This window comes from Pezoporus occidentalis, unplaced genomic scaffold, assembly GCF_034315485.1.
Source record: "Pezoporus occidentalis ecotype Australia unplaced genomic scaffold, CSIRO_AGI_Poc_V1 ctg85, whole genome shotgun sequence".
Classification (NCBI taxonomy): domain Eukaryota; kingdom Metazoa; phylum Chordata; class Aves; order Psittaciformes; family Psittacidae; genus Pezoporus; species Pezoporus occidentalis.
The window spans coordinates 426,243-439,921 of record NW_026916212.1 but is presented as its reverse complement, the minus strand read 5'-3'; the positions used below and the strand labels follow the sequence as shown (position 1 = coordinate 439,921).

At 40.9% G+C, this 13,679-nt stretch overlaps 1 protein-coding gene across 1 annotated transcript; it reads right to left on the bottom strand.

The window, feature by feature from the left end:
- Positions 1–478: 478 nt before the first annotated feature.
- ESM1 (endothelial cell specific molecule 1) lies at positions 479–9,395 on the bottom strand. The gene is made up of 3 exons (XM_062604311.1): positions 8,515–9,395; positions 4,519–4,674; positions 479–2,448 (listed from the first exon to the last, which is right to left on the bottom strand). The coding sequence occupies exons 1-3, from the start codon at positions 8,813–8,815 to the stop codon at positions 2,348–2,350; spliced, it is 558 nt and encodes a 185-aa protein (XP_062460295.1). The 5' UTR covers positions 8,816–9,395; the 3' UTR covers positions 479–2,347.
- Positions 9,396–13,679: the final 4,284 nt, after the last annotated feature.

The window sequence follows — 13,679 nt, the reverse complement described above, 5'->3', positions numbered from 1 at the left end:
ACAGGTTTCCCTCTCCTCCTTCTCCTTTCTCCTGTCTTGCCAGGTGTGGATCCACAGGTTATATGATAAATCAAGCAGTGCCAAGGAGCACCAGTCACTGCCCCAGGGCTAAATGGTCCTTGGCATGGTGGTGGCTGGCCCAGCAAGACTCCCAAACTCTTCCTGTATTTGGGTTGACCAGGAAGGGGTTTGTCCCCGGTAGGCAGCCTGGATCCAGCCACCTTGTTTTGGAGGTCATGTTTGGTATGAACACAAACTATTCTTAACATGGGCCACTACTCAGCTTCAGCAATGGAGAACGGTGCCCAGCAAATTCCCTGAAACGGATGCAGCCATTGAGAAAAGGTTTCTGTGGAAGTGTGCCTACTCTGCATGCACCATGGCTGTGCCATCACCAGCAGGCTTACTCTGTCATTAATGGATAGGAAAAATAGACAGCAATGCTTTCAGGGTTTGTTTTTTTTTTATTGAACAATGATAATCATACAATTTTTTTTAATCAACCAGCTTATTACATATACATTCAAGAACTTGTAATGTCATTTATGACACTGTTGCAAAATAATAATAATGTATGCAAATATTTACTACATTCTTTAAATAATTCTCTTCAGTCTGCTGAAGGACCATGGGTTTGATCCTGCTCTCACTGAAACCAAGAAAAATTGCTTTTGATAACAGTAGGTCAGAATCAATATGCTTGCTTGTAAATAGCCCAAGATAATATTGCTCCCTCTCAGACCTAACCATTCAGTCCACATTTAAATCTGGTATATGCTAGTTTAACGTTTTTGTTTATGTGTGTCCAATTATCACCGTAAGAGAGCCTTCACTGATATGCTGACATTTGGGTGTCTACTACTGTCACCATTCTCTTGTTCTAGAGCACTTTTCAGCACTTCTTTCCCATGCGAGAGAAGGCTGCACCCGCTAATGCTGGCTTTGAATCAGGATTTGGACTCTCTAAAGGCATTGGAGTTTCTGTTGTTCATAGATTTAAAAGCATGTTTTCAGATCCTGCACCAAACTTTGACTGAGGTACTGCATACTCCTTCTTTCACTGAATTCACTGTCAAAGCTCACATTGATTTCAAAGGAATACTCAATTCAAAACACATTTCCAATGAGTGCTCTGCATTCCTGAACGCAGGCAATCCAGCTCCACTCTAACACAGCTACGTCAATTTCCATTATCTGTTGTTCCCAGACACACTAGCAAACCCATCTCAGTGTGGATTATTTTGTGGAACAAATATATTGCCCAGTCTGGACTGAATGAGGGACTGTCAGTTCCTGCAACACTCTTAATAGATATGAATTACTCTCCTGGCTGAAATGGGACTGCTTGCTCATGCAAGTAGGAAACTAAGTACTATAGGCAGTGGTGTCACTACTACCACTTTGTGAAGGTCCAAGCCTTCCCTGCACTGAACCAGATGAACTCCCTGTGAGTGGCAGATGGGCTGCAGCCAGCAATGAAGATGGAAATTACAAAGGTTCATTTGCTGGGCTCTGGCATTGGACCTATTGTTCCCCATGAAATGCAGACATCACCTTAACACACCATAGTAGCTACTTTACAGAAACATACATATTTAAATAATGCTAAACAGCTTGTTTCTTTTCAGATCCCCATCTACAAATTGTAGAATTTACCAAGCTGCTGCTTCTCTGTACAGAATTTAACTTTAGAAATCCACCTAAATACAATATATGGCTGCAGTGTCTTGGTTAAATTATTCACAATGTACAAACTTAAATGCTGGCTGTTTTCTTACTGAAGAAAGATGTATTTATCTCTGAGGAATTGTCACCAAACTTCCAAAAACCAGAAAACGACTAATGACTAACACTGGTTTATTTAATTCACACTGTTGTGCTCTTATGCTATTATTATTATTGTGATTCAGGGGCGTTGTTTGCTATCCTGGGATTTGTTTATGTGAGTTGCTTTCACACTGGCTCCACACCAGTAGTTTCACTCACTCAAACTGTCCACTGAATTCAATGAGAGCTCTCCCTGCCTCAGGCTGCAAAAGTTAGCCTCTGGCATTATTTAGATGAGGAGGGTTGAATTGTGTTGTTTTTTTTAAATATTACTGTACATTCAGGAATCCACAATACATTTCTGTTCAAATACTTATCGAAACAGATATTAAAAATCATATACACTGTACAGTCTATTTTTAAGTAAACATTTTTCTCATGGAAACAGAATAACAATTTGCCTTCAGAGGTTACATTTTCATATGCTATACATCTACTTTGTTCTTAAAGTGTGTTGTTGCATATTCAATAATCTGTGAGAAATGCATTCACTTGAAAGTCTTATGAGTGTGAGTAAATATCAGCGAGGATTTAGCCATTTCATTACCGGAGAGCGAATAGTTTTCTCCTTAGCGAATTCCTCTTTTACAGAATTGCCATCCCCTGATGCCATGTCATTGTCTGAAAACATACAAACATAAAGGTGGATTTCATGAAAATGAGAGAATGAAAGTATTGTCCTAGAGCAATATCCCTGCTTTTTGGGAACATTTCAGAAAAAAAATAGTTGACAAATCTTGCAGGAATCTCCAAGAATGCCCTCCAATAATCCAGCTGCAAAATTTCTGGCAAATTATGGCATAAGACAGATGTGCTTTCCTGTAGTTTAAGCATAAGGTGGGTGACTTGAGTTCTGTTTCCAGTCTCACTACAACACTCCAGTATGACAAGGGACCAAGCGTTGCATCCTCAATAGCTACAGTAGTAAATTGAACATGCCTGGAGCTATTCCCTGACTGAGGCCAGCTGGCATGGAATAGCCTAGTGCATGACACTAAACTCTCTCACTCTCCCAAAAAGGGTAAAAGATATCCAGTTTGCCCACTGGAAATGATCCCTGGCTGACACTGATTCCTGAGCTGTGGCTGAGGTTGTTTTGCAGAGCTGAATAGACTGGGACAAAGCATGCCAGCCACTGCCCTACTGTTCAACCATGAATGTGGTCAAATTGCAACATACAGGAACATGCTCTGGCAATGTTAAATTTAGTAGGGTATATGTAGTTATAATGTCTTTATAAAACATAGAGGCCAGAAACTTGTATGTTTAAAATTCAGAGGTATTCACAGCTGGTTTAATTCACTGAGGATCTGTCCTAAGTGCTGTAGCTACCTCTAACCACTATTAAATGAAACTGTGTGTGACCATCCCATGCAGTACTACGCACAGGTCCCTGGTCTACCTCCAGTGATGGACCTCTGGGGACAGAAATCAGTGTGAAACCTTTACACTGGTAAAAAAATGGGGTCAGTATCTCACTCTGGCTGGGAGCAGACAAGCTGCTAAACATTGAGGCAGCAGAAGGTTTGTGACCAAAGGCAAGAGGAGGACAGGGAAAGAGGAACTGATGAAAACAAGCTACTTAGGAAGATTTGGAATATAGGCTGGATACAGGAAATAAAAAGCAAGACAGAAGTATTTTTTTCTTGTGATTTCATTACCCTTGGTAACAAAAGCTGGAAAAGGCAAAAGAGCACAATCATACAGAAAATACAAAAAGTTCATAACTGATGCATCTCATGAAGTTGAAATCAAGATCATTTTAAACATGGCATGGTCATAAGCTGTAGAAATTTGATTCTGTCCAACTAAATGGAGAGCAGGGGGAAAGATAAACCCTGTATTAAGGCAGCAAACTCTAGATAGCTTACTCTAACAGGAGAAAATTAAAATAAGGCATACAAACTGCAGTTGAAGAAGAAATAATATTTGAATACTTTGGGGTGAAATCCTAGTAAAGCTCCCAGTAGGTCTATGATTAAATCTTTGATATTTAGTTAACATATTCATATTTACATTGATTGATAGTTTAAATTTAGAGTGAGCATTGTTCAGTTAAATATACCTCTGTAGAACCATGTGGAGAATAAAACGGGAAGAAATTTTAATCCCAGCTTTAAAGAAGTCTTTTCTGCTTCAAAAACTCTGCAGTTTTAATTCTGGAAAGTTCTGGTTTTAGGCTTCAGACATAATCTTACAGGTAAGAATTTATTCTAGAAATAATGTGATAAATTACTACAATAAAACATTTCATGAAACAGCCTACTGACATCTGGAAATGTATAAAGCTCTGGGATGTTATTTTTACCATATATTAGCTAACAGTAATAAAACTTACTGAAATCCTATTCTACACATAGCAGGTACATGCGCCACATCTCAAGTGACTAATGCAAACCCTGGCATAGCCTCCCATTGCACACAAGATGCCGTGCTCCTAGCGCATGCAACAGCTGTGAAGTATTTCACTCCTGTTGGGATTTCAGAATGTTTTTACCATGTGTCACAGCTTACCTAACTCTTGCCTTATGTTAGGGGAGCTGCCAATAAGAAACATAAATGTACCTTGTGCTGTTAAGCTGTTTGCACAGCTCCAGCAAAGTGCACGACTCACACGCAGCGTACACAGCATGGCAGTAAATCACGTACAAGGTGATTTCTGCTAAAACTAACTGCCCAACAAAGTCCTACCTGTGTGTGAAACGATTTTTCGTCGATTTGGAGGCTTGGAAGCAGACAGTTGAAAAAACGGAAACTTCAGACACTTCCCAGTTACTCTGTCACAGATGCCAGAGGGACAGTTGCAGGTTTTCCTGCATTCCATGCCATAGGTACCGTAGGGACACTCTGGAAAAAAAGTAATATAGCAAAGCAGTCCTCAGTGATCCAAGTTAGCTGCTGTCTTAGTAGCTTGTCCGCTTATATCCTTAAAAGTGGAAAACCTTTGAGTGGAGATCAGCTAAACATTAATTGCAGGATTTCAGCAAGCCATCTGCTTATTACAAGTATTTGCAAGTTTTAACAAACCTTGACACACATTATATACGCAATTTCTCTTCCTATAACTTACTTACAATGTGTTATTAGTAATCCTTCTGTGAAACACTTGTAATATTGAAATGTAAATTAAAGGCAATATGAGTATGTAAGTACATAGTCATAAAGGATTTGATTAAAGGATTAACATTGGATTTAGAAAAGAAAACTTCAGAAAGTTCCTGAATTCACTGTTTGGGAATGATACTGTGTGACTCATATGACTGTCATGATTTAGAGCAGCAATTTATTGCTGGCATGGGCAGCTTGTGGCTGGGGCCACTGCTTATCTGCTCAGGGGATACTGCTGCCCAACCCTGAGGAGCTATCCAGCAAATGCACCTTCCTCCTGGAGACGCTCCTGGGGAAGAACCTTCCTCTATCCGATGTCTTCTCATACAGCAAAAGTCTGACTTCCCACGGCAGACAGCAAAGAGCTCACCTACATCTCCAGCTTGAAAAGTGAGTATACAGTAAAGGGATCACAGGCACTACGGCAGCTGCTGGTTATACCTGCATCTGGTCACCTGGTCATCTGCCCCAATTCAGATCTCCTGTCCCTGAGCAAGCTCACAGAGGAGCACCAAAGGGCAGCTGTCAGGATGGGCCAAAATGTTTTTTGAAAAATTAAGTCAGGTGCAGAGGATTTGCCCTATCCTATAGCTGACACATATTCTGCTGGACCACATAACTTCCCGGAGGGTTTAAAACTGGGGTCACAGCCCTTGACTTCCTCTACCTTGCTGTTGAACAGGGTATCTTCCCAGGACCATAGCTGAAGAGATGGAGACAAGGAAAATCCAGCTCCAATGAACTCTTTCCAAACCACCACACAAGAGATCATCACAAGAGAATTTTGAGATGTCCCAGGAGAAAGGTCCTTATGCCCAGGCTGTTCTTGCCAACCTGGGTACATGGTCACCTTAAATGGCAAGTCCTGGAGGGTTTCAAATTCAACTCCTAAGGGCAGGACTAGGTTCCCACAAAACACTTGAGAGAAGATGACCGTGATAAGCAGAAATTATACCTCCTTTATCATATTCTTCCCCATCTTCAGCTCTGGGACCTCCTCAGCCAGACATGGTTTCTGAGCATATAACCCCACAACAGGGTTATCCTTCTGAGCTTGCCCAGTCTCCTTTTGAATCAGCGCAAATATTTAGTTTTGCCATGCAGCTATCTGAAAATCAGGCTAATGCCCAAAAATGAAATCAGTATTTTAGAATTCTCTGCATGTCCAGAGGTTATGCTTTTATAAATGAAAACTCTGGGAAATTGACTAATTCCCTTGTAGCAACTGCACGGTGAATTCCTCCAGCCTGGATCACTTCAATGAGCTTCCCCAGACTCCCCTTTCTGAGCAAGGACACTCTTTGATCTGCTGTTTGTCCACATAAAAAAAAAAAAACCAAAGCCTTGCCGAAGTGAAACAGGTTGTGTGTGCACAATTCTCCCCGAGGGACAAACTGAGAGCACACACCACATGGAACATCAATCTGCCTGCTGCAGGTGCTCAGCTGCTCAGCTCAGAGTGGTGGGATGCAATGCTGTGCACAGCAACATGGAAACAAGTCTGAGACAAAGCAGTTGGCTCCATGTGGAATAATCTGTCATTGATGCTGCTCTTCAGATTTGATAAAACCGAGATCTGAGTCAATTTTGTTGTTAGAAGGTTTTGTTCAGCAGAAGCAGCTCTTAGTGATCTAAGGGGGTGCAAGAGCAGGGTCTTTACTGTGACAGTTATGCTGCAGGTTTAGAGGGTATTTAGTAATAAAAGTGCAGACCACCAGTATTTCTTAGTCTGGTTTGGCCAGTTATGGCATTGCTATTGATAATAATATGATTATTATATTATCAGTCTTGTAACACTAAAAGTGCTCAAGAAATTGCTCTGAAACTTATTCTGTCCATGCCTTACACATTTTAAAAATAAGAAACTGAAGAACAGAGAGTTCAGATCATTTTTTCACAACTTCAAAGTAAATGAGTCGCAGGAAACTGGAGACAGTAGAGCCATCCTGACCCTGTGAATTAGTACAAACATGGAAGTTATCAAAATGAGTGAGTGATATGGTATCATAGTGGATATAAAAAAATAATACTTGGCCTCATAATTTGCCTGATAAAATTCACATTCATACAGGAAGACATTGTACTATCTCAGACCTGACATGAAAAAATGAAAAAGAATTGGAAATTACATCAATAATAGTTAGTGCAAATAAATGTATGGGGAATATAAGCCTCAGATACAAATTTACAACTCTAAGTCAAGATACGGCTTTTTCACTGACTTGCTAGGAATAAGAAAGAAAATATTTTCCACAGAGCTTCCAAGATTCAGCTGCAGGGATTCAGATCTCATGTCTCTCAGTGTTTTTTTTTTTTTCCATTTGAAGTGGGCTATTGGAAAGAAATTCCTATGAGGACATTGAAAACTCTATAATCATCCAAAAGAAATGTTAGAAGAATTATAGGCATACCTTTCACTGCAGTAACTTTCAATAAACTGAAGATCAGACAACTATCTCAGTCAAACACTTTTCTGGTGTGTGTACCAAAGATATGACATTTATATGCATAGATTTTGAGTCCTTAGAAATAAAAGTAGTATTTTGGGTCTCACTCTCAAACATGCACATAAATTTGTTTTTAAATACCAATGTAAATAAGTGTGTGCTATATGTGAGTCAGCCTAAATGACTTTTGCAGCATCTGGTCCTAAGTCATTACTTTAACTGAGGCTATTAATACTCCTGATATTTAACTGCCAAGACATCTTCACTTTTTAGGAAGTTATTCAAAGGCATATCTGTATCTACTTACTGAAGTGGTACATGAACACAGGAAAACTCGCTGCATTTACATTTTGCAAAACCTTTTTCTAAAATGATTTATTTTAAAAAACTTTCATCCTATTTCTCTCGTTTTTGCATGGAGCGTGGATAACTCTTAAATGAAAAATGCTATTCTAGTCTACGACTAAAGAAATCAGCATGCAGCATACCTGGAATAAGCTGAGAGCAGTGGCTGGCTGCTCATCTCTCAGTCAGCTCCTGTTCTGTTATTCCCATCTTTCAGGCAGGAAGGTCTCTGCCTCCCCTGACAGCATCCCTAGGGTAGCTGAGCACCACAAAGGCAGGACTGAATTAAACAAAACAATGTCCCCAGGCGCTCGGGGGTGCTGTTATCTCCATCTCTCAGACCCCAGAGAGAGTACCTGGTCCCTGCGCAGGCAGCCGGCAGGCAGTGCCCGGGGGAACCTCACCCCAAGGAGAGTGCAGCAGGAGCAGAGACCTCGTGACAAGGTTGGACTTGCAGGATTAAAGTCTTTGCAATTTATAGAAACCACCCACCAAATCAGTGGAAGGATCAGGACTAGTGCCTGCATCTCCCAAGTCCCAGTCAAAAATCTCATTTCCAAGCACACCCCATCCATATTTCCTCACACATGTCCCCAAATCTAAACAATATTCTCAACATTAATAACCCTGTCCTCCTACATGTTAACACCTGTATTTTACACATTCTTCTTGGATAAGGGCTGAGCTGGAAAAATCTCATTTTAGACCTTTCAAGCAGGAGGCAAGCTCTACATGTAGGTTGCTGTCAAATTGCTAAGGTGGGTGCATGCAAAGTGAATATCGTTACCTTTGCAGATACCAAATTCATCACCAAAGTCATCCTCCTCAGTGTAAAACTGGCACTTCAGCCCAGGACCACACTTGACACCATCCATACCCGAGACCGTACGATAGCAAGTCTCCCCCAGAGCAGCTGCACACACTCTGCAACAGCCACAGTCATCCAGCACCGTTCTCTTACAGCGCAAGGTACTTTTGCATGCGTTACTGTCACAGGGTTCAGGACAATCTACTGCATATTTCGCACTCCAAGCAGTTCCAGCGTGCACGGGCATCAGGAGGAGTGTGAGAAACAGGAAGCCCTTCATGTCTTGCAGGAGTAAATTCTCAGTTCCGAAGAGCAGGCTTTAATGCTAAGCCTGCTGGTGCCTTGTGCCGAGGGAAGCAGCAGTACAGAATCCAAGGTGGTAGCTGCACACATCAGCCTACAAGTTTATGAGCTTTATACAGTGTGTTGCCCACATGCTGCACCGTCGTCAGCTTCCTCAATCCGGCAGCGCTGCTCCTGCCAGCCTCCCTTGTTTCAGTTTATGAAATCCAGGATGACGGTTGGATTAGCACTCTGCTGCCATCCAGGAATTGAAAAGCCTGAGCTGATGTAATCTGTTATGTTTAGTTGGTTGTTTTGCATGAGGACTAAAAACTCTCTCACATCCGTCTCAAATGCTCAAGGACGTCTGCCAAAAGAAAAGAAAAAAAAAAAACCACAACACACAACTGAAGAAAAAAGAAACCGAGTAGGGTGCATTACCTTCCTGCAGGACAGGGATCTCTCTGACACGGGGCACACTGCTGACAGGACAGCTCTGCCTCACTAGCACAGCTCACTTGGCCAGAAGAAAATCACACTGAATCATCTCCCTGCTGGAAGAATAATCTTTAAAAGAATAAATCTTTGCTATCCCCTCTGAGAGGATGTGGACAGTTACATTAAGGAACAAAGTGAGATTATGTAATTTAACAACTAAGCTCAGATGCTTCAGTAGTGTTTTTCCTGCCTGCATCGAAATGGTACTTTTTAATCAGTATTTAGGAGGAGATGAATTAAACATTTCACTCAAGAGTTACTGCTAGAACTTAAAACAGGTCAGACAGAAACCAGCATTTTGTGGGGTCTTCTGCAGGAAGTTCAGGAGAATGATCAATGAGCTGCCCCAGCCTCACAACCAAAGGGGGAAATCCACATCCATCACCAGTACAGTCTGCACAGCCTCAACATAGATCCGGCGGAGCTCATTCTCCTCCTCTTCTATCTGATCAAACTCTATGGGATGCCCTGATGTTGCTCTTCAATGACATTAGTGTAAATAAACAGAAAATAAGTCTCAATTTCCTCCATCCTCCTTTTAGATTTATTCATGCTGCTAGAGCCTTGACAAGAAACAGCAAACAACCAAAGAGTTCAATGTAACAGACGAACCACCAGAGAGATGGAAATTTCTGCTCTAAAGAAAGATCTACAGGAAAGGGAAAAAGAACTAAAGCTAGCCATAAATAAATCTCTGCATGCCAAAAGTTGCTACCACTGAAGTTGGTGGGAATCAGATCAATCTAAACTTGTATGCTGTGACCAGCTTGTTATTTAGGAACCCTGTGTGTCGAGTGGGCTGAGTACATTGCCCACTCGGGCAATGTACGTACCTCAGCCACCGAGTAGGCTGCCAAATAAAATGAAGGGCTATGCTGGAAATAGAGGAGAGCAGGAAAGCCTTTTATTCATGAATGCAAATGTGAATTGATGGATCCAAAACAAAAAGCTGAACTCCTTTCTTGCGAAGATGAGAAAACCAACATACAGTATATTGCATTTGGGTAGGTTGTCCATATAATTCTGGTATACATGGGTAGAAGAACCTAGAGAGGAGGGGAGGGGAGGGGAAACCTAATATGTTTAGCATATGTCAAAGGTAGACTATACTTGGGCAAACATTTGCAGGCATCCATCTTATACAGTATATAATTACTTAAAATACAGTTCTTCTAATCACAGTTGCCAGCTGGCAAATGTTTACATGCACTAGTTCATGCCTGTGTTCACATGTAATCTTGGACTAATCAGTGAATTTAAAGTGTAAAAATTAAAGCATTACGTTGAAGTCTTACGTAAACCAGCAAAGTACTATTGGTAGCTATGAGATTACAGCAATTAGTAGTAGTAAATAATTTTATCTTCAAAATCCAATGCAACTGTCCTCTGGGATGGGAAAACTTCAAACATGGAAGTGAAGATGGCGCGTAAAAAACAAGGAGGAACAAAAGTGCAAGGTTACAAAGAGCAGATAAATTAGAAATGGATGTGCTTACCTATGACCCCATCACAACTACAACATGGCAAAAGCCTGTTCAAAAACAAAGTGCAACCCAACATCACCCCATAGTTCACAGCTCAGCAAAGCAATGTAAACCACTGCCCATTTCTGCTAGCATCAACTAAAACTGACATTGCTTTATACTAATAGGACACGCTGTCAGCCTGAGAAGCCCACATAATCCCACTGTACAGCCCCTCAGTGGGAAAGACTAAATTCAGTCAGAGGGCAAGGGAGCACAGCTAAGGGCAGGAACAATTTCAGTTCCCTGCCCAAATCTGCTCACAAGTGTGGAATAGCCCAAAGAAGCAGGTTGCATGCTTAGTGCAGGAGACCTCACAGGGCAGCAGTAACAAGCAGGAAGGCTCTCCCTTAAGTCCCTCCCTTAAATCTTCCCTAAATTAGTTCACACCTGCCTTTAAACTCATACCTGCTTGCTCCCTCAGAGAAGATAACAGGGGAGTGTGCAGACCCACCCATACATGCACTTAGTGTTTATGCCTGGTAGTAACCACCAGCTGGTAAAATCATGTTCAGTAAATATATTTAGGAAATGCTCTTTATATAAAACAGCAAAAGATCTGAAACAGCTGCATTTCATGTTTGGGTTTCTAGCAGGAAAAATGTCCTAGGGAGATGATAAATAAAAAAATTACAGACAGATGTGGTGAGGAAAAGAAATCGTAAAAGAAATCAGCACACTCCCCTAGCAACTCTCCAATATTATTTGGACTAAGATGGAAACTGTATTCTGTGCTTGGAGCTAGAAGCCAAAGTAAATTATTATGATGGATTAAAAAAATACATATAATGGAAGAAAACAATATGAAGAAATAGAGGTCTGTCTTATACATGAGTGGCATGGAGAAAATGGTATTGCAGATCTTTCACACTGTCTAACGATTAGGTTGTGAAATAAATCCAATGTCACTCCCTCTAATTTTAATGTTTCTTTGCTGGTTTACCTGTTGAATCCATTAAGCTTTTCTTTGCAATGAACAGCATGATAATGTAAGGCCCTGAACCAAGTTCTCTCTTGAAATTGGTGCAATGGGAATTAATAAAACTTCCCCAGCTATCAACAGCAGAAAAGTTGGCACCATTATTTAACCTGTGGTATAAATACACTTTAAATGTGGAAGATTTTCTGAATCATATCAGAGCTAATTTTTCTTTCCCAAATTTACAGTATAAATTGTCTTGGTGCCAGTTTACATCATAATTACTTCACCATATATAATGTTTGGCATTTCTTATGGAAGCAGAAAAGGTTTCAGCCCTTAGGTTCAATGCTACAGGGAACTGAGCAGTCACTGTTTTAGCATCACTGAGCTGTGAAGTGTGTTTTCAGCTGAATACTTCAGAGCACATTTTTTCTAGTTCTTTGGCAAATAACCAATTTCTCAATCAAAAGCAGCTTGGAAGGGAGGGAGTCTTGAGGTTGTATTTATGCCCTCTGAGAAGCTTGACCCTACTTGTTTGAGCCCACAAGGTCCCCATGAAGTGACATACCTCATGGTACATGATTAAACTGTGCTGGTAAACAAGTCTATTTATTAGGCCAATACTGTAAGGCTTTGTTTGTTTTACTCTCAAAAACAGAGTAATTCACCTCAGTTCTTCTGAACTTAAGCATTCTGACCACTGTTTTTATCCAGTCTTTTGAACACATAAAGACAGTTAAGCAGGAAGCATTAATATCTCTTTAAACATAGGAAGAGGATTAATATATGACCCTTGTTGCTTATTTCCAAAAGGCAGTCCCTAAACTAAAAATATGTTGCCGTACATTCCTGAACGATCCAACCTTTTCCCAGGCTTCCTTTACAAAAAGCCATAAGCACAATGCTACACGAGAAGCAAAGATTCAAAGGGAAACACCGAAAGGAAGCTGAGCTGCAAAGTCCAAAATGAAAAGCCAGAAATAGGAAGTAAAAGATAAGGATCAGGAAAGTGAGATAGCAGCAAGGACTCCCCTTTGTGTGATTTCTTTTCTTGTATCTTTTCAATGAATTGCTAATTACTCTTTGTTTCGACTGTAACATGGCAGCTCACCCTCACTCTGGTAAAAATAGATGCTCTGGGACATTTCCTACTTGCTGAAGGCAAAGAGGTGTTTATGTGCTTTCTTCAGGCAGGCCAGGTGCTATGCAGAAAACTCAGTAAACTGGCTACCTATGCAGACTGCATGAGCTACTACAGAAATTACTGGATATGGTGGAGGTATGTGCAGAGAGCCTCAGGAGCTACAACCGCAGCTTATTTGGAGCATATTAAAAATATATTTGCCCATAACTCCACATACAAATATGTGGCATGTCCAGCCTGGGAGCTGGAAGCCAGACTTGCTACTCATGACTTCCAGTCTGTTTCCTTCCTTAGACCTGTGGCCATACAAACAGAGCTGGGCACCTTTCAGGTCTATGCTATTGAGTCCATGTGGGACAGTCCAGTTCCTTGTCAGGTTATGGTCAAGGCATGGCTCTGACTGAAAGATGCCTACACAGTGTGGCTATTCCCAGTGACTTTACAACCGCTGCGATGATCTTTGTGGCAGAAATCACTGGCTTTCCCTCAATGAATTAATGAATTGAGTCAAATATTTCTGCTGTGCTCAGAGAACATGTTAAAGAGACAAAAAAACATCACAGGAGTGGTGGAAAAGCTCTACTACATGGCAATAGGGTTCAATTTTCTCCAAGGCACACAAGTTTGGGTTTGTTAGACACAAAAAATAGGTGGTTGATATACATGGGGAAAAATGAAAAAAAAAAAAAATTGATTGTGATTCTGTCTTTTACTACTACTTTCAAATCACCAGCTTTTCCAAAGGAAGAAAGGAGTTTCAGTGTCCAAGACCTCT

Coding starts and splice junctions, on each gene's coding strand:
- ESM1 (XM_062604311.1), bottom strand. CDS start 8,815: ATGAAGGGCTTCCTGTTTCTCACACTCCTCCTGATGCCCGTGCACGCT. Junction 4,675..8,514: donor TGAATTTGGTATCTGCAAAG/GTAACGATATTC, acceptor CTTTTTTTCCAG/AGTGTCCCTACGGTACCTAT. Junction 2,449..4,518: donor AAAAATCGTTTCACACACAG/GTAGGACTTTGT, acceptor GTATGTTTTCAG/ACAATGACATGGCATCAGGG.